Source organism: Larus michahellis, chromosome 2, assembly GCF_964199755.1.
Source record: "Larus michahellis chromosome 2, bLarMic1.1, whole genome shotgun sequence".
NCBI classification, from domain to species: domain Eukaryota; kingdom Metazoa; phylum Chordata; class Aves; order Charadriiformes; family Laridae; genus Larus; species Larus michahellis.
The window spans coordinates 111,880,931-111,903,045 of NC_133897.1; the positions used below are offsets into that span (position 1 = coordinate 111,880,931).

Sequence of the window (22,115 nt, forward strand, 5' to 3'; positions counted from 1 at the left end):
TTTCCATACAATGGGGTCTGGATACTATTGTATAGATGGGTTATATCTAAAGCAACCTACCTTTGTCTGTTGTAGCTAAACTTATGTTCTCACAGCTGTCTGCAGTTGGAGACAGGTAAGTATCCGCAAGACCGACTTCACATTCAGTTGCATCTGTCTGAGGTGCATTTGCACTAAGAACTTTAGGAGTGGTGCAGTGCGCCAACAATCCTCTTGCTGTGTGTAGTACATCTGCACCAGAAGCTGCAGCCTGACGCTCAGAGAATTGTATTTCTTGCTTTGGAAGGACATCCAACACATCTGCTTTATGGCTGTCCATGCACTGAAGATACATTGAATCTAACTGCAAGTCAGCAGCGGTGCAGGAGTCTACCAAATCTCCAGTTGTCATGGAATTCTTAGAAAACAGTAATAATTTGATAAGTGTCAGAAGTGCAGTTGTTAACTGCTTGTGCTAACAGTTCTAGGTACAAAAGAGTCCAAGTTAAACATGTTTGAAAAATATATCTAAAAACAAAGTGGAGTTATTAATTTTTTGTAAAGAAAGTTTGGGTTGTTAGTTCAACCTCTAACAAGTTTTCAAACACGCTGCCATCTTCCACTATAGTCTTACTCTATACAATAAACAGAAACTTATATGACAATTTCATACCAGTTCCCGTACTTCTTTGGACAGCATTTCTTTTTGCACAGGACATCCAGTTATCGCTTGATTTTGTGAATCTTCATCACTAGCATTTCCAGAGTCTACTCCTGTCACAGCCTGGTAAGTGTCAGGAACCTGAAAGTTCTCCTTTAAAAAAAAATTAAAATTTAAGTTACACTGGAATATACAGATATTCCAAAGAAAAAAAAAATCTAACATTACAGTTGTTTTCATAATGTTAAGAAATTCTCTATTTAAGACATTATTATTCTTTGTTCACTTATGTGCCACTGCCAGATGCATCTCTAGCTGTTCGCACCATCACCAAGGTCAGTAGTTCCTAGCTATGCCAATCCATGCATCTGCCTCCAAGGTCGCACACCGCAAGAAGATGGAGAATGTCTTACTCCTACTACATCCTTTTATTCACACGTAGCAGCATGCTACTCCTCTTCCCCTTCTGGATAAGGCCTCCAAATCCAACACAGAATCCAACCGACCCCACTGCCTATATACAATGGCAGTGAAGCAGAAACATCTTACACAGGTAGAGAAAACCTGAGGTCAGAGAGCAGAACTGTGTTATTCTCACTCTTCAAACAACCACTTATTCCTTTCTTCACATACAGCCATAGATCAGCTACTGGCAGCCTATGCAGACTGCCTATACAGGGTTAACGTCACTTAGCACAGCTTGGAAACTCTGATGTCAGCTGGGAAATTCCTGACATTTCAGAAGCTACAGTTCATTTAACTGTTTAAATCAATCACGCTTTCCCATTCTGGTCAAGCATGCAACTGCCATGATTGCATCCATCATTGCAAAGCCAAGAAAATGAAAAGACACTTAATCCCTGGCACTCTGTTTGTAACGGAACTATAACTGCTGCTCAAAGATAAAGCACAAGCCAGTCAGTTGCTGCTCTACGCTTACCTTTCACACCCTGACCACTTATTTAAGAGACTTATTTACTCTCCTGGAAAAACGAGTCTCTGTGGTATTATACACTTAATAAAACTTTTGAAATTGCTACCCAAGATAATAAAGCAGTGATCAAAAAGATTTTATAAACTAGTTGTATGATAGAAAATAAGTGCCAGCATGTTACCTTAATAGTTACAGAAACAAAAAATAAACCAGAATCTCTTGTCAGCAGTGAATTAAATTCCTTTTCAATAAGTTTAATCAATGTCTTAAAAGAAAATTCCATTCTGTTCTCTGAATTTTGTTGCAGTTAAAACTGTAACTCTAATTAAGAGCAGCAATAAGTTCAACTAGTGAAAGTAGTTTTGTCACAGAACTATCAGACTAAAATTAAGCAATTACTACACAGACAAACGCCCGTCTCCTGGATATTAGAAACAAGTTACAAGTGAGATCAAAAGATAGGCTTAGTTTCAGTTCAGCTGACCAGCTTGCTCAGGCTGCAGGGGACAGCGTAAGGCAGGCATTTTACTGGCATTAGCTTTCTTATGGAGATTTATCTTTCATCAAAAATTCTTTGCTAGTAATCAAAATTAAAATCATGCCATCACAAGACAACAGTATCAGTAGAGGCTTCAGCTTCGCTACCAATGATATAATTTCCTTTAGTGGACTTGAGAGGATCCCAAATGCTTATCTACAAACATCTTACAATCTCTGACACTAAAAACCACCACTAGGAAGCTGAGAGGGGAAGCAAGGTGTCTAAGAAACATTCATACCTTAAAGCATTAAAGGGAGTACTTCAGAGGTACAATAATTTCTGACCAGCATAAACAATTCGAAACTCTAAAAGCAATTTTTACTCTTGTAATAAGGATTAAGAAATGCAGTAGTTAGTAGTCCAGCACGAAACACCCATCTTCAGGAAATATTAATGACATATTATTACAGGATTTCTCTGAGGACAAGTCTCCATCATCCCAGAGAAGGGACAGAAATCCAGTCTTACAGTTTAGTAGTTTGGGTTTTTTTCCCCCTTTGCAAGATCGAGTAACAGCATTGACTGTATATGGTTCTTATCAGGAGAAGGCTGCACACAAGACAAAGAGGAGTGTGAGGAGCAGGGTTAGAAAAGGGTGGGAAACCCGAACTGAGACTTGAATAAAGGAAACACCATAAAAAAAAAATCTTCAGCTTTGCTGCAGGCCTTCCTGGCTAACACCTCTTTGGACAGCCAGCTACATATCTAATTCCACATTATATCACAAACAGCAAGACCTCCTGTAAAAAGCAGATGAATCAGTTGCTAGCTCTGCACTACAAGGTAGAGGAAAATAAATACAAAAATAGTTACCTAGCTCCTTTTCTTTTTGTTTTTCCATCTCCCCCCCAAGAAAAACCTTGCAGAGGGAACAGAAAAAGTTAGACGTTCACTCAAACGGCTTTGTTTCTAGTTTAGAGCTGTATTTGCTACCTTTAAATTTAAAAAGAATCTTTTGCTGTACAGGCTACCCGTTGGATAGTATTTGCGTTTGTCAGGAAAGAAGTAAAACCTAGCAGACAACCCTCAATAATGCTACCATGTTTAAGGACCATCAGGCATGCTGAGATTTTAACTTTACTTTAAACTTACTTGAAACAAGCCATTTTCAGAAAGCTTCAGTGCTGCACAGCATTCTGAGAGTTTCTGTATGTCATTGGCTCCTCTTGTCATTTCTGGTTGTATCATCTGCTCAAAATAGGCTTCTAGTTGGTTATCAAAGAACTCTTCATCATCAATATCCTCATCTAGTGAAACAGAAGAAAATATCCCATTCACCTTTCATGGACCTTTCATATGACCTGACATACTACCAAAGCAACTCCATAATTTTTAATACACTGAGCCTCACAACACACTCACAGAGTCAGAGCAGAATCATCTTGGTTTTCCCTTAAAATAATTGGGTCACAAAAACATGTAATTGTCTTACTCCGTGACTAGCGATATACAACAAAACAAGATGACCATAAGCTAGCATGTTAACTCCTAGGCTATCAATGACTCATCTTCCTTCACATGATCTATACATAACCACATTCCAACCAACAAATTGTATACATACTCATAAATTAAAATAATGTAACTTATTTCACATGTCACAGAAAGTGACTGAAGCATAGTTCTATACTTCAATGGCAAACAAAGTGCCATTACTAAGAACAGTATTATTCCTATTTGCCAAGTGAGAAATTTTCCAAGACACAATTTTTCTATTAACTTAATTCTTATACGCTTAATGCAAAAGTGATGTTATGCAACAAGAAAGACTTCAGAAGACAGTCATGACATCTGTAGATATAACAGGGAGAAATACAGTAACCTTTCTTGAATGCAGGGCTGCTTGATCTCAAGACAGCAGTAAAACTATTTATCACTCTGCCTTCCCCATTCTTGGTGCATCTGAGGTCATACCCTGTCATCCTTCATGTTATGTGAAAAGTCAACTGCATTAATAAAGAAGAGCATGTCATCCTTCAGCAACAGCCACTGGACGGGCACAGAAATTTCAAAACTCTTTTTTACTTATACAGAACTCAAACTCTCACTTTTATCCCTGCATGTAAACTAGACTTCCGACTTGGGTGTCACTGTACATATGCGGCATTTAAAGAGAACTGAAACTCAAGTAAAAGTTAATTCTAACTGCTTGCACATGTTCATCATAAAAGTTTATCTCTATTAATCTAAATTGAAAATGTAGCTAGGGTTACCACTTTATTAAATGAATGCCCACATTTCTACCTGTATTTTTGATTCACAGTGACTGAGGACTGTTGTTTAATTTTTTAGATTAAGCTTCCCACTGCGATTCTCTCTCACAAATTCCATAGCCACCTACTCCTATTACAATTTTAAAATAGTTTCCCAATGAACACAGTTTTCTTTGGTATTTCTAATACTAGTTTTTCATCAAGCGTAATCCTATGTTCCTAATAATTAATTCCTAATTCCTAAAAGCTTCAGTAAAACAACACCCCTCTTCTCAAGAATACAGTAACATTGCGTCGGAATTTTAGACTAAGCTAACCCAGAGTTATAAATGCACTTACCAGTGGAATCTTCTTCTGAGCTTGCAAGAGATGAGAGTTTCTCATTTTCCAAAAAACTTGAAAGGCTATTGCTAAGATGATCACTTGAGATTTCACCTTCTATCAGCTTTTCAGTAGGTTCACGCAGGCCAACCTGTGAAAAGCATCCATACAGAAATGTTTCTAGAGTTCCTAGCTATTGTATAAAGTCAGTTAATAATAAACAATTACGGAGGTTAATAATATTCCAAAACTCCCCCCCTCTTTTTTTTTTTTCCTACTTATCCCAGCAAACATTCTAGTTCCAATGGACTTTGCCTGCTAGCTTCCAGACGCGTACATGCAAGAAATACAGGTATCAAAGTGGAAAGAAGGAAAAACATCTGAATGACAGCAAAGTTAAAAAAACTCAAAAATAAGATACTGAACCATTGCATTAAAGTTTACACTTAAAAAAATTGTCCCCCCCATTCATTAAGCTGCAATCTCAACTTAAAAGTACAAAGACAACTCTCAATTCCTGTGCTGCTAAAACAGTGCTTCTTCAGAAATCATACATCCAGACCAACCCTTTGTTGATAATTTCTTCAAATGAACATACTCAATTACTCATAAAGTAGTATTTCAGCTGAATCTAGCTAACTGTAAATATTACATCTTTTATATACCTGAATGATTTTTAAAAACAGCATGATGTACTGTCTGTTTTGGATTTAGTCTCACAATCTTTGTGATAAACAGATCACCTTTGACAGACAGCAAAAAAGTCAAAGTTCAGAAAGTAAAAAATTTGAAAGGGACTTGAATTATGGTTTTCGGGTGACACCCTGTGAGCATTCAACTGCAACTCACTGAAACCCCCTAGAAAAACCCTAGAAAAATCAAATGAAAGAAAACTAAATCAATTCAGTAAATACCAGCTGACACATTAAGGAGCACACACTGTACAGCATCTGGCTGCAGGCTGAGGCATATTTTCCATAAAGGCCACAAGACCTCCCATTCCTGTCTGCCTTGTATCTCTGTGCCCATAACTGCCAGCTTCCCTAACATAGTAGATAAAAACAGCTGAAACACAGTCCTACCTGTCAATACAGGCAGCTATTTGCTAGCTCTGGCATACAGACACACACACAAAAAAAAAACCAAGCCAAAAAAAAACCAAACAAAAAAAAAAAAAGGAAAAAAACAAACCCAGAGGCAGGACGACAACTGCATTCTTACAAACAGTGCAATTTTTACTGTTAAGGACACTGAAGAAGTCATCCAAACTAACATTCCTCAAAGTAATTAACAAGTACAGGGGCAAGTCAAATCATATTGCCTACTCCAAAAGTATTCCAAGAAGCTCCTTAAAAGGCTTTTCACTAAGCTAAACTAGAATTGGAATAAAATGTAAGTCCTTACATGGATAAAGAACTACAAGACAGCAGAGGCCAGCAATGAACAAGTTTCACAATTGAGAAAGATCAAGTGGAGTCATGCTCCCATGGTACTAATTATGTTCAGTGATCTGCACAAAGGAGACAAAGTGAGGCATGACATATTCAGCATGCTAGCACTGTTAGAAACTTAAGGGATACACAACATAAGACAATAAACACAGTTCAATCCCGTCCCTCCTCCTCTCGCAGAACAATATAAGATTAATATTAGAAAATCTTTAATTTCACTGTATTTAGAAAAGGTTTCACCTTGTTATTCTTACTGTCTGGAAGAACACATATTCCAGTTGACAAATCTGGAACAAAAGAATGTAGTGTAATCAGTATTTTATTATGTTCTTACATTATAATATTAAATGTGACTATCCTATAAGATATGAAGGTCTTGGCATACACCACAAAAATAACCCAGAAACATACATGTTATGACAATACCAAATTTTATGTGTTCCCATAACAGTGATGAAAAGTATCTGGGAGTAATTAAAAAGGCAGGGCTTCATCAGGCGTAAAACTGTAAAAATTCTGAAAGACAATTACTGCCTTAAGGATTTCTACAAGGCAATGCAAAAAAAGTAAGGGGTCCCAGGTTGCACTAGCAGAAGTTGCAACAGTGGAACAGAACACTTGTTCCTTTTCACCTGTTGGGTCAGTTGTTCTTTTGGATCACTTGTAAGCATCTTCCACTTATCTTTGTGTTATACCCAATTGCAAGTTTGACAAGACAGAGAACATTTTAGACGTGCACATACAGATTTTAGCAAAACAGGTTCCTAATTCTTAAATAAGGTGAATAAAAAGCGGTTTACAGACTAGAATCCTAAGCCTTGAATAAACAACAAGTTAAAACCAACTAACTAAAAACGGTCAGGCACTATCAAGCCCAAACACTGGGTAGACACAGTTTTCCAAAGCATCATGATTTTTGTTGCCATAGTTACTGCCACTTCCTCAAGACTACAATAATAAGTGACTGAAGTCAACACTTCACTGTTAGCAAGTGTGTTTTATAAGGGCCCATTTATATTACAACTGTAATACTTTCTAATTGAACATGTACTCTATTAAATTATTAATACTTAACCTCAAGAAAATCTATGCAAATATTCAGATAAAGCTCAGAAAAGGGTAACAACTAGAAGTATGCATTTACTAAGTACATTTACTGAATTTTAAGGAATGAGCAGAATTTAATCACAGGATTGGCATTAGCAAAAAAACCTAAACAAGTTTAATATCAATAGCAACACTTTTAAAATAAGTTACGTAACATTATTTTGCTTCCTCTATTCTAACTTCAAAAAAGCATAGTTTTCACAGCAAGTATTCCAGACTACTTTTTAATGCATGCAGTTTTGCAGCTTCTATAACTGCAGTTAAAGATCACCTACTACAGGTTGGAACAGGGCAAGAAAAGAGACGTCAGTTAAAATATAATCTCATAGACTTAAGCCTATTGAAAGAGAAGGTATAGAAAACAAGTTACATCCACTTTTTCCACGAGTAAAGTTCCTGAAATTAATGTTTTCTATAAAATACCATAATTAGAATGCTAGTAGGAATCTGAATTACTTTCATCAGCTTCCTGTCTTGCTTTGTACTTTGGGGACAAATCTAAAAACACAATGTCAACCACAAGCTTTCTCAGTTTTCAGTTTGTTCAAATCAAAGAGATTATTTTTCAAAATCCATTTACACTATGCCATAAAACAGCGTAAGGGTCAAGAGAAAACATCTATAGCATAAAAAGTTAATTACACTGAGAATAAGTATACAATTTTTCTCAAATTTTAATACCTTCCAATCGTTCAGGTGGCAATACCTCAAGTAAGGTATCTTGACTGCATTTTGAATGCTCAATGACATTCTGATCTTGCTCTCCGTATATTGAGCGGGATTCTTTCAAAATAACAGAAGTTGGCTGAGGTTCTTTAACTCGTGTAGCAACTTCCCTAGAAAGAGAATTACTTCAATGAAAAATCACTCAATGAGATATATAGATCAACACCAGTATACAACATCTCTATATATAAAGATTTGATAAATTCTCCCTTTAATTCCTTTGGCTCTAGGAAGTCAGCCGTTCCCATTAACACAGATCCTACAGACCTGTATATTAGCTGTAAAGGAATAAATATCAAGATTACGAGGGCTTCAGTTTAACAATCTAATTTGTGAAATAAATAGTGAAATTTAATGGAACATATGCCTCTACTTTTTCCTGCATGTTTCTTTCTTTTTCATTCCTGTAAAAAGAGGAAAAAGTATAAATGGGAAAAGGGTCTATTCCAGGCAAGTTCCACGACTCATTTGAGAGCAAGTCAAACCCTAGACAAGATTCTCCTAAATCCGCAGTATCAGCATGCCTTTTCTAACATTAAATTAGGGACTAAATCATCAAGAATATGACTTATTGACATTCCATATAGTTCTGTTAAATAACAGCTTTTATAATTCTGTGGGAAAGTTATTTTTCACTTCTGGTTTCATAGGACTTCCACATAGGCGGATAAGCTAATCATGTAAGATGTTAAAGTTTCCATGTTGAGTGAACTGAACCGTACTTTTCCTTCAGTATTTCAAATGTCAGTTTTATTTATATTTCTAAAGTCTGAAACGCAATTATTCCATGTTTTGTATTTTTTTCACTTGAATGCAATCAAGAAGCAGACTCCCTCTCTTAAATCTTATATTCTTTGTTTTTATAGGGATATGCTGTCTACAGTGCAATTTTATCAGTAAAAAAGGCGCACATTGCAGTTTCTATCAGAACAGTAGGAACAAATTTGATCTTGGTTAGAATAGCCTTTGCCACAGCTTCCAACGCTTCCACCACCTAGTAACACTCTGTAAATTATTTCACTAATACTAGTTATTTCCTAAAAAATACAATCACTGAGGCTACAAGGAAGCTAAATTTAATAGAAATTGATGTTCCTTTCTGTATGCAAACTGCATGATACCTACTTGGAACAGATTTAAATCACTGCAAACTATTATTCACACACATGATATGAACATCATGCATTCTTTCATTAACATAATGAAAGAATCATCAGTTTAATTCTACATTATGGAATGTAAACTAGGTAAATACAAGCCAGATTCAAATAAGCCAATTAATTAATCATGCTTAGGACATTTTTAATTAGTGTGATAACAAAACAAAGCATCATAGTTTAAAAGAAAAAAAAAATCACTTTGAAAGATTCATTCCTGTCACATACATGAAGTCAAATTAGTCAAACATCAGAATGCTGTTCGTGTAGGGCTGTACAGACTATGGTAGCACTACATGGGATGCTTCTGCATAGCCTGCCGCTATACCTCTTCAGAAAACATGGAGGAGTTTTTCTAGTAGGAAATGCTGCCCGGGCTACGCTGCCAAACACTGTAAACTAACAGGCTAATGCACAGCAGAGCTCTCCAGTTACTGCCATCAAAAGGCCAGTAGTAGAAGCTGCTGCTGAGCAATTAAATTCTGATATATTCCATAATTAGCTTATAGTGCATGTAAATCTACACACTGGTATGCGCATTTTAGGGCAGAATTAGATTTTAACTATCTCACTTACATGTCATCACAAAAGCTGAGGGCAAATCTCCCCATTGGCTCTGGATCTGACTTACTACTGTGAGAAGATCCCGATGGAGGTGAATATTTCCCTTCTAAATAGGATGCACAGATATCAGAATGCCTGTAAAGGTGGGGAGGAAAAATACACAATAGAATCATTCTAATACTCACCCCGCCCATTTTCCAAAGAATTGGAAAAAAGAATCATATTGATCGCTGCTCACCTTCTATAAGGAGAATTATTTGAATATTTTAGCATTTTCTAGCCAATCTGTATTTACAGGTACACGTATGTACCCAGAACAGTCCTCTCCAGTCTTCTGTAGTTCTTTAGGGAAATATCACATTATCGTTTTTAGTGGCTAGTGCTGTCCTACTTGGAACGCACACTTCTGTAAAGCCAGGATATAGAAGTCTGACCTTGTTAAGCCACAGACAGCAGTTAAGTGAGCAAAGGCTTCTAGTTGTTACACTTTGCTCTACCCCTTGCTGAAAAAATCATTATAAATCGTGTTAAATTTTAATTTGTATCCATAACGCCAGTTTTTACACTACCCTTACTAAAATGAGCCAGATTCAGGTAAGTTAAATGAACAATTAATAGAATTAAGAGAACACACATGTAAAAAATATATCATTCTCTGCATGACTTAAAACTTGATTATACTAAGCTGAAGAGTTAAGATAACAATCAAGTTTCTTTTAACTCATCAGTATAAAAATTAAACTACTTTTTTAAAGGGTAATTTTAATAAAAGTTAATTACTTTATGAGGTATTAATTTAATGCAGATTTTTTCACTGCTAATACAATCAACCCTACGGTGATTATTATGCTACTGATTAATAAATAGTTTTATCATCTACCAAATAATCTGTCAAAAGAATTTTTCCTCTCCAAAGTTGAATGTTTCAAACCAGTCAACTGTTTTTATATTACTAAGTGGTATTAACTGATAGTCTCACCTGTTGTCACTGCCCGTTTTACTCCTAGCAACAGTTGAAGCTGCAACAGGTAAGCCAGGATTTGAGGAAATAGTGACATTTTCAAAAAGGACACTCGCACTGCTACCCAATGAATGGTCCAAGAAGCTTGGAAACGTCTCATCGGCAATATTTCTTAAGTCTTCCATCATCCTGCACAAGTTGCTTAAAATAGCACTCTGCTTGGCAACACGATCAGCCCTGGTCCAGCAGCATCTGAGAGCAGGAACAGAACAACTATACAGTTACACAAGCCACAGTAATGCTGTCAAAAATATGTTACTTATACATCACAGCCAAAATTCTTTGGCAATCGCCCCACTTTATCCACAAACGCACCTAAAAATGATTTCCAGTCCTCTGTCCCCAAGCCTTTTGGGGGCCACCGAGTTTTAGAGCCTTCTTGGACTTTCTCAAAAGAGCACCACTCCTGCAAGTTAAAGAGTACCGGCGCTGCAAGACACGCCAACCTATATTTAGCCTGTAAAGCTGCTTCGACCCGGCCAGCCCTTCCTCCATTTCCATAGTACCGAGCACCTGGGCAGCTACAAACTCCGTGAGGCGATCTTCCCGGGCCGCCGCTCGCCAGGCGACAGCCTAACGCTGCCCACCTCAGCAGGCCCAGGCCCTACTCCCGCCTCGGCACTCCGTCCATGCGGCACCACCACCCCCCTCACACACGCCCGTGGGGGCCCGGGGGTGGCACGACGGCCCCCGCCGGGGGCAGACCGGGACGGGGAAGCGGCTCGAAGCCAACGACCCCTTCTCCCCAGACAGGAAGAGACAAGAAGGCCCCCAGGCCCTACCCCTCCCGCCGCGGCCAAGATCGAGGGGAGGGTCCCGTTCCGTGTCGTCCCCCGCCCCGCCACTTGCCTGAGAGGAGACTGAGGGACCGCGGCCCAACCGCCAAAAACTTCAAACCGCCGCCGCCCCCGCCGCGCGCGCCATCCCGCGCGCCCGCCGCCCTGCCCGGCCTCGCCCCTCCCACGCCGCCCCCTCTGCAGGGCGGGCGAGGCCGCGCGTGCGCAGGACCGCCGCTCCCGCCGCCACTCACCCGCCCAAACTTTCCCCTAGCCCGCGCCCGCGCTGGCAACCAATGGGAGAGCCCCAACCAATCACCGGCGGGGCACAGTTTGAGAGGGGGGCGCTGATTGGGCGAAGGGCGCGCGGTCCCGCCCTGCCGCCCGTTAGGCTGTGAGGCGGTGCGGGCGTGGGGGCTCCCGGTGGACGTTTTCGGAAGGGGAGCGGTGAAATCGGTTATTTCAGGAATTTGCTTACGGACCGGCGGGGTGCGAATCCCCGGTAGCGGCTCGGGGTCTTTTAGGGGGGCGGCGGCGGCCCCTGAGCCACCGCGTCGGCGCTGAGGTGGGACGGTGGTGAGGTGTGACCAGCCCGTCCCCGGGCGGGGCACAGCGCTGTAAAAAGGGAAAAGCTTTAGTCGGATTTACCTGTGCGGCATTTTTTACTTAATACGACAGGCATCGTGTACCTTACTGACTTTGTTTTCTGTCGTATTGTCGCTGAACGAGCCACGTAGATGAGGTTGAGCAATGTGCAGTTTATATACAGTACATGGAATATTTTATTTCAATTTTGAAGCATAGATTTTACGTTTTTGTAAGTAGAGGATGAGAAGGCAGCAGGATGCCTTCCAAACATACGTGTACGTGTGAACGACAACATCGAAACATCTAAATCAAATTCACTGTAGTTCCAGGACATTTTTACAATGCACTTCTTCTTCAGTGTTCCCTGGTATGGAGATTGCAAAAAGCTAGGATGAGAGTGAAAAATCACACGCTCAGCGTCATCAGAAGTTCATACTGTGTTCGAATATCTTCAGAACAAAACCAAGCAACAACAACAAAAAAAAAGCCACCCAACCCAAAGCCACCTCCTGGGTACTACAAGATCCAAAAACGTACACCCTGGAAGTTCAATCCGAGATGTGCTCCAAGCACATAAACAGTATGCAGGATAATGCATGTCTTTCAGAAGAAGAAAAGGGACAGCAGCCTTACAAAGCGCTAGATACATTTGAAATACTGCAAGTACCCGCTGTAATCATCCCCTTCTGAGCCCTTCTATAACCTTCCTGCTTCCTAGGGGTTCTGCTGCTTATGTTCAAGGGCCCAGACCCTGCACAGAAGTACAGTTCACCATCTTGAGTCATGGGAGCAAAAAAGAAGAATATAATGGGAGCAAAAGAGAAGAATGAAGAGGGAAGTGTGAGTCTGAGGAAGTGGAGGCAGGCAGTCAAGGATATGGAGTGAAAGGTCCTGGTTTGGAGAGACATCAATGCAAAACGGCAGGCAGGGGGAAAGGCAACGCATCAGCTACAAAATCAACATAAGTTCATTTGCTGAAGTCAGAGTACTTGGCCAGTCCATTGGAAACGTGACTTGTTTGCACTGAAACTCTAACAGCATGTTTTCATTAGTAAGAAGTGTGACGGTAATTAGTCAGGATATCTAATAATAATACCTGTTCAGGACAGAGGAAAATAACGTGACCATGCTGAATTAACGATGAGCAAATGCATTAAAAGCTGCAAAAAGCTGTCATTTGCTTTATTATTACCATAACTGGTTATTCTGGGCTTCAAAAGAATAACAGAAGCAAAATTAAAGAAAGGAAAAAAATGCAAGCAACAATCTTTCCCTTAGATGTGGCTTACCAAGGATAGTGTATGTAAAGAATTATCTTTTAATATATTTTACACTACTTTTTGTTACACTGCAGTAATTGAGGCATACCTGACAGACTCTGTGTCATTGTCTCACACCACAAACTTTTAGCATTATGAAACAGCAGCATATCTAGACACTGCCACCTTGCTTTTCTTGATGGCTGCTTAGGAGCCCTGTGGTTTTTTCCTGGTACAAGCAGAAGTTCAGTAAGTAAAAGATCAGTTACTGTACTGAAGAGGCAGTGACCTTTTAAAGGGTTAAGACAGAAATTCCACAACTGGCTTAAACCTTCAAAAGTGTATTCCGCTGCTTGCATACCCAGAAACAGTTTGTTCTGTTTTAGGAATGAATTCCAGAACAATAGTTTTGATCTCTTTTTTTTTTTTAAAAAAACTCATTCTCCCACAGAGGAATATTGTTACTTCCTTCCCCCAGTTAAACCTTGTTTTTTAATCATGTAACATTTCTGTTGTTTACCATATGATGTATGGCATGTTTTATACAAGTTAACTTTTTGGTCAAAAGGTTTTTTGACCAAACCTGCTTTTACTAGACCTCCCCCCCGGCCCCAACCTCCCAGTTCTGTTCCTGCTGGCTGGCCTCCCTCCACACACCGTCAGCAAGCACTCCGTAACACCATTGTTACCTCCCATGGTTTTTTAGTAAATTAAAACTAGATTCCTCAGAGATAAATCAAGAAACAAGTGTGGTGTTATCTGAGCGAAAATATAGCATCTGAACAAATAAAGTTTTTAGAATACAAGTAAAACTCACAGGAACTTTCTATCATTTTGGAAGAATGCAGGTTGCCTTCTCCATTACTTTATACTAACGGTCTAGTCCAGGAAGTAGCATAAGGGCTTCTGCTGCACGGAGCCCACCTTTATCCTTATTATTCAATTGCTGGAAAAGAACTGTGAGATACTTTGAAATCCAAAAACTCTAGTAGTCTCTGCAGACCTTCAGCACACCCATGAGAAAAGTCAGGGAAGGCCCTGTGGCAGAAAAATGTAACACGCAACCACCCATCCAGAATGGCACGTGACTTCACAAAAGCAAAGCTATGAGAACGGACACCTGAATAAAAAAAGGTCCTTGATGAGGAGCCTGTTGAAAAAAAAAAGCCTATTTCAAGAAAAAGCATACTAATACAGACATTTTACAATAAGTTTATTAGTCAACCACAATTATAAAATTTAAATATTTGTACGGCAAGGTGGAAAATTCTTAAGTAACCAAACACTCCAAACTACTTTGCTGCAGTATACACAGGAATGGTTTTGTTTCTTTTCCGAGTTGATCAAAGGCATGTTTAATTTTGAGAATACTTTTCACATTTGTCAGTGCAATATACAAAAAGAAAAAAATTCAAGACCATACTAGACTGATTCCAAAACTAAAATGAAAAAAACAAAAAAGGACAGGCACATTGAAGTCAGCTACTCCGTAAATAGCTCGTGGTTGACACTATTTGTATGTGTTGCCATAGTTCAAAGGGTACAGATTGTTCCTTTGAAACACAAACATAAAAAACCATGTTCCAAATGTTGTAGTTTGTTTTGCAAAACATGCATGAAGTTCCCAAATTTTTTAAAATCTTCCGTATGAGCTAAGAAATACAAAGGCAGCCAGAAATGGAAGCATTCACAAACACCAGAATAAGGCCCTTCAGAGTTTATTTAAAGTAACATGTTAAACCCCTTCATTCTCAGGTAACAGATTAAGAGGCCGAGATACACATCGTCTGCGAGGGTGAGGATACTGGAGGTTGGCAGTGTCAGCATCGCAAGAGTGCTCTATCAGAGGAGGAGGAGGAAGGAGCTGGGCATGACTGGACCATCTCGATCCAGCCCGTGGGGAATCCAGAGGGGGAAAGAAATACCTGAAACAATTAAGAAAGGAACAAAACACCAAAACAAAAAAAAAACCAAATCAAAATAAAACAAAACAAAAAAAAACCAAAATAAAAAAAAGAAAAAGAGAAAGGTAGTAAATACAAGGAGAACCAAAGGGGAGAAAAGACATGCTGGAAAAAAAAAAAAAAGGCTTTAGTATATCCATGCCAAAACCAATAGAACATAACAGCAGAAATCAGGGCTTGTAATTCAAAACAAGACAAATCTGGAAACTGTTCTTTAAAGGAAAGTAACACAGTCTTTTCCACTGAAGTTCATAGAAAAGAATACCATAATAATAATCCTAGTATACATTTTTACAAAAGAACAGATTGCTTTGGAAATGAAAAGGATGTTGTAGCACAGCTATTAACAGGCTTTCATTCTCCCAGAATTCCTGTGATTTGTTAACACAGCTTTTAGTAACGCTTCATTTGCGACAAAATATACATTAAATATAATCCAAGTACATTTTCTGCATATGCATCTAATTCAGATTAACTTCACAGCACTTCTAGAATAGACGTAAAAACATTGTTGTTTTTACAATACTTTCAATTTAATAATATACATTTTACAGAGAATAACTACTTTCAATGAAATGCAGTCTTTTTATGTATTTACATTTTATCCTCAGAGTAAATTTAAGATTCCTGGTGAATGCAAGACTCGAAATTATGCCATTTTTTGTCATTTTTCTGCATTAGAACTTACCCGTAATACTTGTACATTTTAGTATAACTATATCAGATACCTACAGATTATTTCTGTCTTGTTTACAGTTCTGTGGACTTACATAAAGGAACAGCTATACAACTAAGGAAATTATGGGGCAATTCACAACAAGCTGCATTTTGGTTTAAAACTTTGTATGGCTCAAGTGTTTGCATTTTCTAGGATACTATACTTAGAGAATTTTAGTCCTCCATGGAATTATTACCATAGGAATATACAAGTACATATCAGAAAAAGCAACTTCTCTTAGGATGAAGAAAGTATAATAGTTCTTACAAAACATTTCTTTGAAGTCAGACTAAGGTATAAATGAAGCAATACCAAACTCTTAAAAGCTATCATCTGTACAATTGTCAAAACACAGTTTTCTTATTCTTTTAAAACTAACAGTTTCATATATTACAAAGGAGTTACAAACTTGTGATGTTCAGGAATCTTAATCAAATGCTGAACACTATGAAATGCAAAACAAATTAGTTACCCAAACAATTAAATGAAAAATATTTCAGTGGTCACTTCCATCCTCCCATCCCAATCAAGGACAAAAATTCTCATTTTTAGTCATGAACTAGTCTTTCAATTTGACAAGCTTACAAAAAAAAATTATCTTTTGATGGAAGTTTTAGGGCTTGGGTTGTTTGTTTGTGTTTTTTTTTTTCCAAACAAGAAGCCTCTCCAAGTATTTTTCTATCAGGAGTTCCAACAGTATCAAACTGTGCAGGCTAGTACAAAAAACGTACACAACGTGTTTTAAAAAGGCTTTCTGAATGGCATTTAGTAGTTAGCAGGCTGCTGGTGTCTTGGGAGAGGTCAAACGGCGTTGGGGAGGGGAAAAAGGAGTTCGTTTTCCATTCCTGTGTGCATGCAACAAGCAGCAAAACACCAAAGTTACTCCAGTTAGCTTGGTATCAGCTCTGCTTTCTGTTAAAAAGGACATAATACAAATGGAGAATGGAAATTGTATCATAAATCGAGACACACAATTACATCAACATAACAATACAGCCCTACTGACTTATTTTCCAACAATCTACATCATCTGTTCTGAAACTATTTTGATTACAAATCCAGTTTGGTGATTGTACTTTAACAAAGTCTTCCAGATCTGGCTGTGCTTTAGCTCTTTTAAGTGTTTAAATGTATAGACACTAAAACATAACATCTATAGTCACAGACAAAATCAATTCTGTGTAGCGTACCAATTTAGTGAAATGTCAGTACATAAATCTTTATTGTAAGTGTTAATACACTAAAACAAAAGTTAGCACACTGTGTTTTAGGCTATTCACACCAATGTGATTACAAAAGAAAACATGTAGTTAAGTGCATCTTTTTTATAGTAAGGCTCAATCCTAGGACACCATGTATTTTGAAATTCCACAGCCATGGACTTAGTTCTGTAACAAAACATCAGTTTGGAGCCAAGACAGATTTATTAAAAATCAAACTAAAAAAACCCCCCACTTTCAAAATACAGAGCAATGGCGGGATAAAATAACTCTGAGAGTATAACGCTAGAAGTTTCAGTTTCACAATGGTTTACTACCCATTTCAGGGAGAGGAGAAGAGCAACCAGGGGGGTAGGGAAGGGTCATCTTCCTGGCAGCAGCACAGTCTTGGATAAGGAAGACCGCGAAACCACACCCTCTGCTACAGGGGTATAAAACAGCCTGGATCTCCCTACTGGAGCCCAAGCAAATACACTTACATGGCTTTGGACATCACATTTCCAAGACAGGACTGCATTTCAGCATTTTTTTGCTACACTGTAAGTGGCACCTGGAACCAGATGACCAGTATCACTTTGTCCTCCTTTCCTGATGAAGACTTGGCCCGTTACCACCTCTTGTTCCCCCATTTATCTTGTGAGGAAAACATGGAAGCCCTTCTCTGTTCAACACAGCTAGGGATCTGGAAGCCAGAACTGCCATCCAGGACTGACTACTTAAAGGATATTCTCCAAAAATCAAACTGTCGTAGTACTTTACAGATGTGCATTTTAAACTGAAAAAAAGATGTATTAGTAGCTACACGTGGATGGAAATGGAGGCTATTTTGAAGAAGAAAAAAAAAAAAAAAAAAAAAAAAGAAGGGTGGCCACAAAACTCAGAAGCTGCTGCTATGGAATTTGACCACATCTAGTCCTTACATAGGACACATGCTGTTAACATTGATTGTACACGCTCTGACGTGCAAACGTGGGGCTCAGTGTATTTCTCGGTTTCAGCGTGCACAAATTTAAAATGGTTTTCAGAAGAGGCAATTAAATTTACCTACTAAACAGCAATCGCTACAGAATAAAAACGTAACAGAGAAAGCAAATTAATCTGCTGTAAGAATGTCATATAAGGAAGATTAAAAAAAAAAAAACAACTTTCATTCAATTGACGTTACATCTGCAAAAATGCAAGTAAACTAACACTAGTATATGATTGTTGAAACAATACATTACAAAATATCTTTTCCTCCTTCCTTTCTGCTACATTATCCCAGTGAAAAACAGAATTTATTGCTGGCATTTCTGCTTCACTTTTAAACGTGCATCTAAAATAAAAGGGCAGTTACAGAGCAGTATAATGAAGTTTCTCCTTGTTTGAAACTTTTTTAGAAAAGTTATTTTTAATAATGTGAAAGGACTAAAAGTGAAAACAGCTGTTTACATTGCTTATTTATACAGAATGATTCAGTATGGCTTATGGTTTTGTTCATTTTCCTCTTAACACTGGCATAAGAGACACCATCACAGGGAAAAACTAGAAGAGCTTGTAGAAGTATTCATGTAATATATTGCACTGCACATTAAAAAAAAATTATAAAACAAACACAAAAGCTGAGTGAAATTAAGCAGATTCAAAGAAGAGACTGAAATTCAGTGTCTCTACTAATTAACCTACCTGCTGGCAGATGATCCATTTAGTGAATTCTGTAGACTTGTATTGGCTGAACCTAGAGAGGCATTAAAAATTCCCTGCTGAGAACTACCATTCACCGGACTCCCGTTACCTTTCAGTATACCAGTACACTTCCAGTTGTCCATGTAATTAGCTGCAAATATAGATACATAAAACCTCTTAGTTTCTCTTCTGAAGTTCCGCGTTTGATAGAATTATGATGTTTCAACTGCTACACACCTGGTGAGAATTAGAATTGAACTGCAATACCAATATATAAATTCCAAACAGCTTTGGATCTGGCCCTTTAGCTGCCTGACATTCTCTACCTATCCACTATTTAAAACTCAGTTTTGTTCAGTAGCAAGAATGAGTTTCCTTTATTAAAATACTGAGGAAGAAATGAGAATGGATGAGGAAGCTGCCACTGTTTTTTTGTTGTTGTTGCTTTTGGAAATTTAAACAGGAAAAAGCCAGTTCGCCTGAACGTTGTGACCGAACATAGATTTTCTGGTTTTGGCATCAGGCAAAGATAGTAATCCAGTACATATGTTAATTTTAAAAGTGACAACTTTACATAACTCTAATCTGGTGAAACAATTTGAGGGCACAGTAACAACTATTCACAGCAGCCTAAATCATGCAAATGTTCCAGCACAGAAAGTTACTTCCTTTTCTAAAATGTAAATAGAAATATAAAAATCTATCATTCGCAAACCTAAAATGAACTTTTACTCAAAAAATATTTTTTTGAGTAAAATTTCTCAAGTATATTCAGCGTACTACAAAGCTAATGCATTTCAGGTGGGTGACCTTACCCTTCCAGAGCCTAACACAGCCATCATCACCAGAGGAGGCAAGCACTGTGCCTGTGATATTCCAGCTCACTCGCCACACCTGGGAGTTGTGATTATCAAACTGTGCCACAATATGAATTTCAAATTTTGTTAATCCTCCAGATGAAGTCAATTCTTTCCTGTTTAAGAGAAAAGTGACAGTTCTGCACACAACTGTTCAAAGGTTTGGGCTTCAACATGATGACAAAAAGAGAGGACTGTATTTTTCAAGGAGTTTGTATAACAATTGTTACTAGATAAAGAGTATTAAGAGGTATTCAGAGAAAAGTACAGACTTGCTCACAACCTTGTTATCTTAAAAAATCAGGCTGCTAAAAAAACAATCCTGCATACATCAAGTTACTACTTTTGTTTTGCAGATACTAGGAAAATAAGACTATACAGTATGCACCACATCATCACTGAACTATCTTCCTTTTAAGCTCACCTTAGAGGTTTTAGTGTGAAAATTCGTACATCTTTGGTTGCTACAGCTAAGATGTGGAAGGATCTTCCCAGATTTGGAGCAAATGCAATATCATGTACAGGATCTGTGACTGTCATCAGAGCTTCCGCTTTTGCGTATTTCCTGTACAGCATAAGAAATTAACCTTTAGTGCCATCAAAATTGCTAGTGATGCAAATTATATAAAACATAGTGGAACAGGGAAAAAGGGGTTAATATACATGATAAGACTTGCAAAAATAAAAATATTTTCATCACATGAATCTAATTTTAATAATAATTACTAGCCGATTTCTTCAGAAATTGAATATACCACATACAGTAACTACTAACAGTATACTAAAATCCTACAACAAAGCAAGGACTGTGGTACAAATAAGATTTTTGTCTACAGTTGGAAGAGGAAAATAAAAACATTCTTCTACTCACAAATCTAAAGGGAATTTATATCTTAGTAACTTACTAAATTTTCTGTGTTTGTAAGCAGTCCATGGCTATCTGACTCCTTCGCTGGATGATAAACATATATTCCATTTTCTATTTACCACCAGATGAGTTACAACTTTTCTTTATTGTTAATGCACAGAGAACATTGTCCAAAGCCTGACATAAATCCACAAAACACCTTGGCTTCTTTCCCACACCCATCACCCCAAATGAAACACAAGTTCCCTATCATCATTTAATTGGAAGTCATTGTGCACACACTTCCTGGCCTTTTCTGGTTCTGAATTCTTAACTGTACAAACTGAACTTCTACAGAATGCTAGTAATTCACAGGACCTTCCATCATTATAAACATGCTTTTAAAAGCATTTCAAGATCACCTTGAACAAAACAGTGCCTACTGCAACACAATTCAAAATTCAGCTTTGCCCTATCAATTCCTTGTGCAAAATTAAGTATACAAGTAGAAACAGAGAAAGCAATTCTCCCTTTAAAATGCTGATAAGAACACTGGCATTTCTGCACTGAGACAAAACAATATTATCAATATTGTGTCTGTTAACATCAGTCACCATTCCGAGGTCTCTCTCTCTCCTTTCCCATCCAATAGCTCAGAGATGGAATTAAGGTATTATTTACTACTCCACATCTAATAACAGGAATAAAATAAAATGCCTTGTATTACAAACTACTTTAAGATCCCACAAATGTTCTATATTATCATTTATCATACCTGGTATTTTCATTATATTCATAAATTTGAACCTTAGCCAATATATTTGGACTGTTGTCATCACTTCCTACAGCTATCATTGGAGAATGTGCTCGAGAGCTGAAAGGTGAAAATAAATACTGTTATATTTACAAACAATTCCACAGAAAGTACACCAAGCCATCTGTTAAATTTCAGACATATTATATATAAAGAAAACAAGACAGTAACAAAAAAAAATTACAAGGAAAAAAAAATCACAAGGAAACATGAGTAAGTTCATTCAGAGTTACCAGTACAAGCTCTATTCTGTTGTTTTGAAAACCCACTTTATACACCCACTAAGGTGAAATCATCAGGGAACATTATTCCGCAGTTCAAGATGATGCTCCCATTTTATACATGCATCTCCAGTCCAGTATTTGCCACAAGTTTCATGGCAGAGTCTGCATTCTTTGCAGTACTTATAACGATTGATTTAGTGGAATTTCATTCAGGTTTTGTAATACAGATTACAAATGCTAAATGTAGATGAGTTATAGTTTTTAAATCAACTTTTAACCCCACTCCATGCATTAAAGTGAAATCCTGTATTCTGAGCCTTCAGCACAGACTACTACTAATGAATAGAATAACTGGATGAGCAGGACATAGACCAGTACATCTACAGGGAAAGCCATTAAGTGCTTCTGGACAAACAGAATCCAAAGTAGTTCATGCCTGAATGGTTTTTCCCTTCCTGTTACTGCTGGGGGAGGATGTGAGATGGGAAGCGAAGGAGAACCTCTGCTT

General features: G+C 38.0%; 1 protein-coding gene across 1 annotated transcript in view; it reads right to left on the reverse strand.

Moving 5' to 3' along the window:
• Window positions 1-22,115, reverse strand: part of CEP192 (centrosomal protein 192) — an 85,347-nt gene that overhangs the window by 57,574 nt on the left and 5,658 nt on the right. Inside the window, exons 5-18 of the mRNA XM_074573549.1 lie at window positions 21,345-21,443; window positions 20,147-20,287; window positions 19,681-19,838; window positions 18,866-19,016; window positions 15,040-15,223; window positions 11,525-11,649; window positions 10,634-10,867; window positions 9,667-9,789; window positions 7,889-8,043; window positions 6,341-6,387; window positions 4,668-4,800; window positions 3,208-3,362; window positions 653-793; window positions 61-397 (exon numbers count right to left, since the gene is read on the reverse strand). Of these exons, the coding sequence (XP_074429650.1) occupies window positions 61-397; window positions 653-793; window positions 3,208-3,362; window positions 4,668-4,800; window positions 6,341-6,387; window positions 7,889-8,043; window positions 9,667-9,789; window positions 10,634-10,867; window positions 11,525-11,649; window positions 15,040-15,223; window positions 18,866-19,016; window positions 19,681-19,838; window positions 20,147-20,287; window positions 21,345-21,443 (2,183 nt within the window). The remainder of the gene's footprint in view (window positions 1-60; window positions 398-652; window positions 794-3,207; window positions 3,363-4,667; window positions 4,801-6,340; window positions 6,388-7,888; window positions 8,044-9,666; window positions 9,790-10,633; window positions 10,868-11,524; window positions 11,650-15,039; window positions 15,224-18,865; window positions 19,017-19,680; window positions 19,839-20,146; window positions 20,288-21,344; window positions 21,444-22,115) is intronic.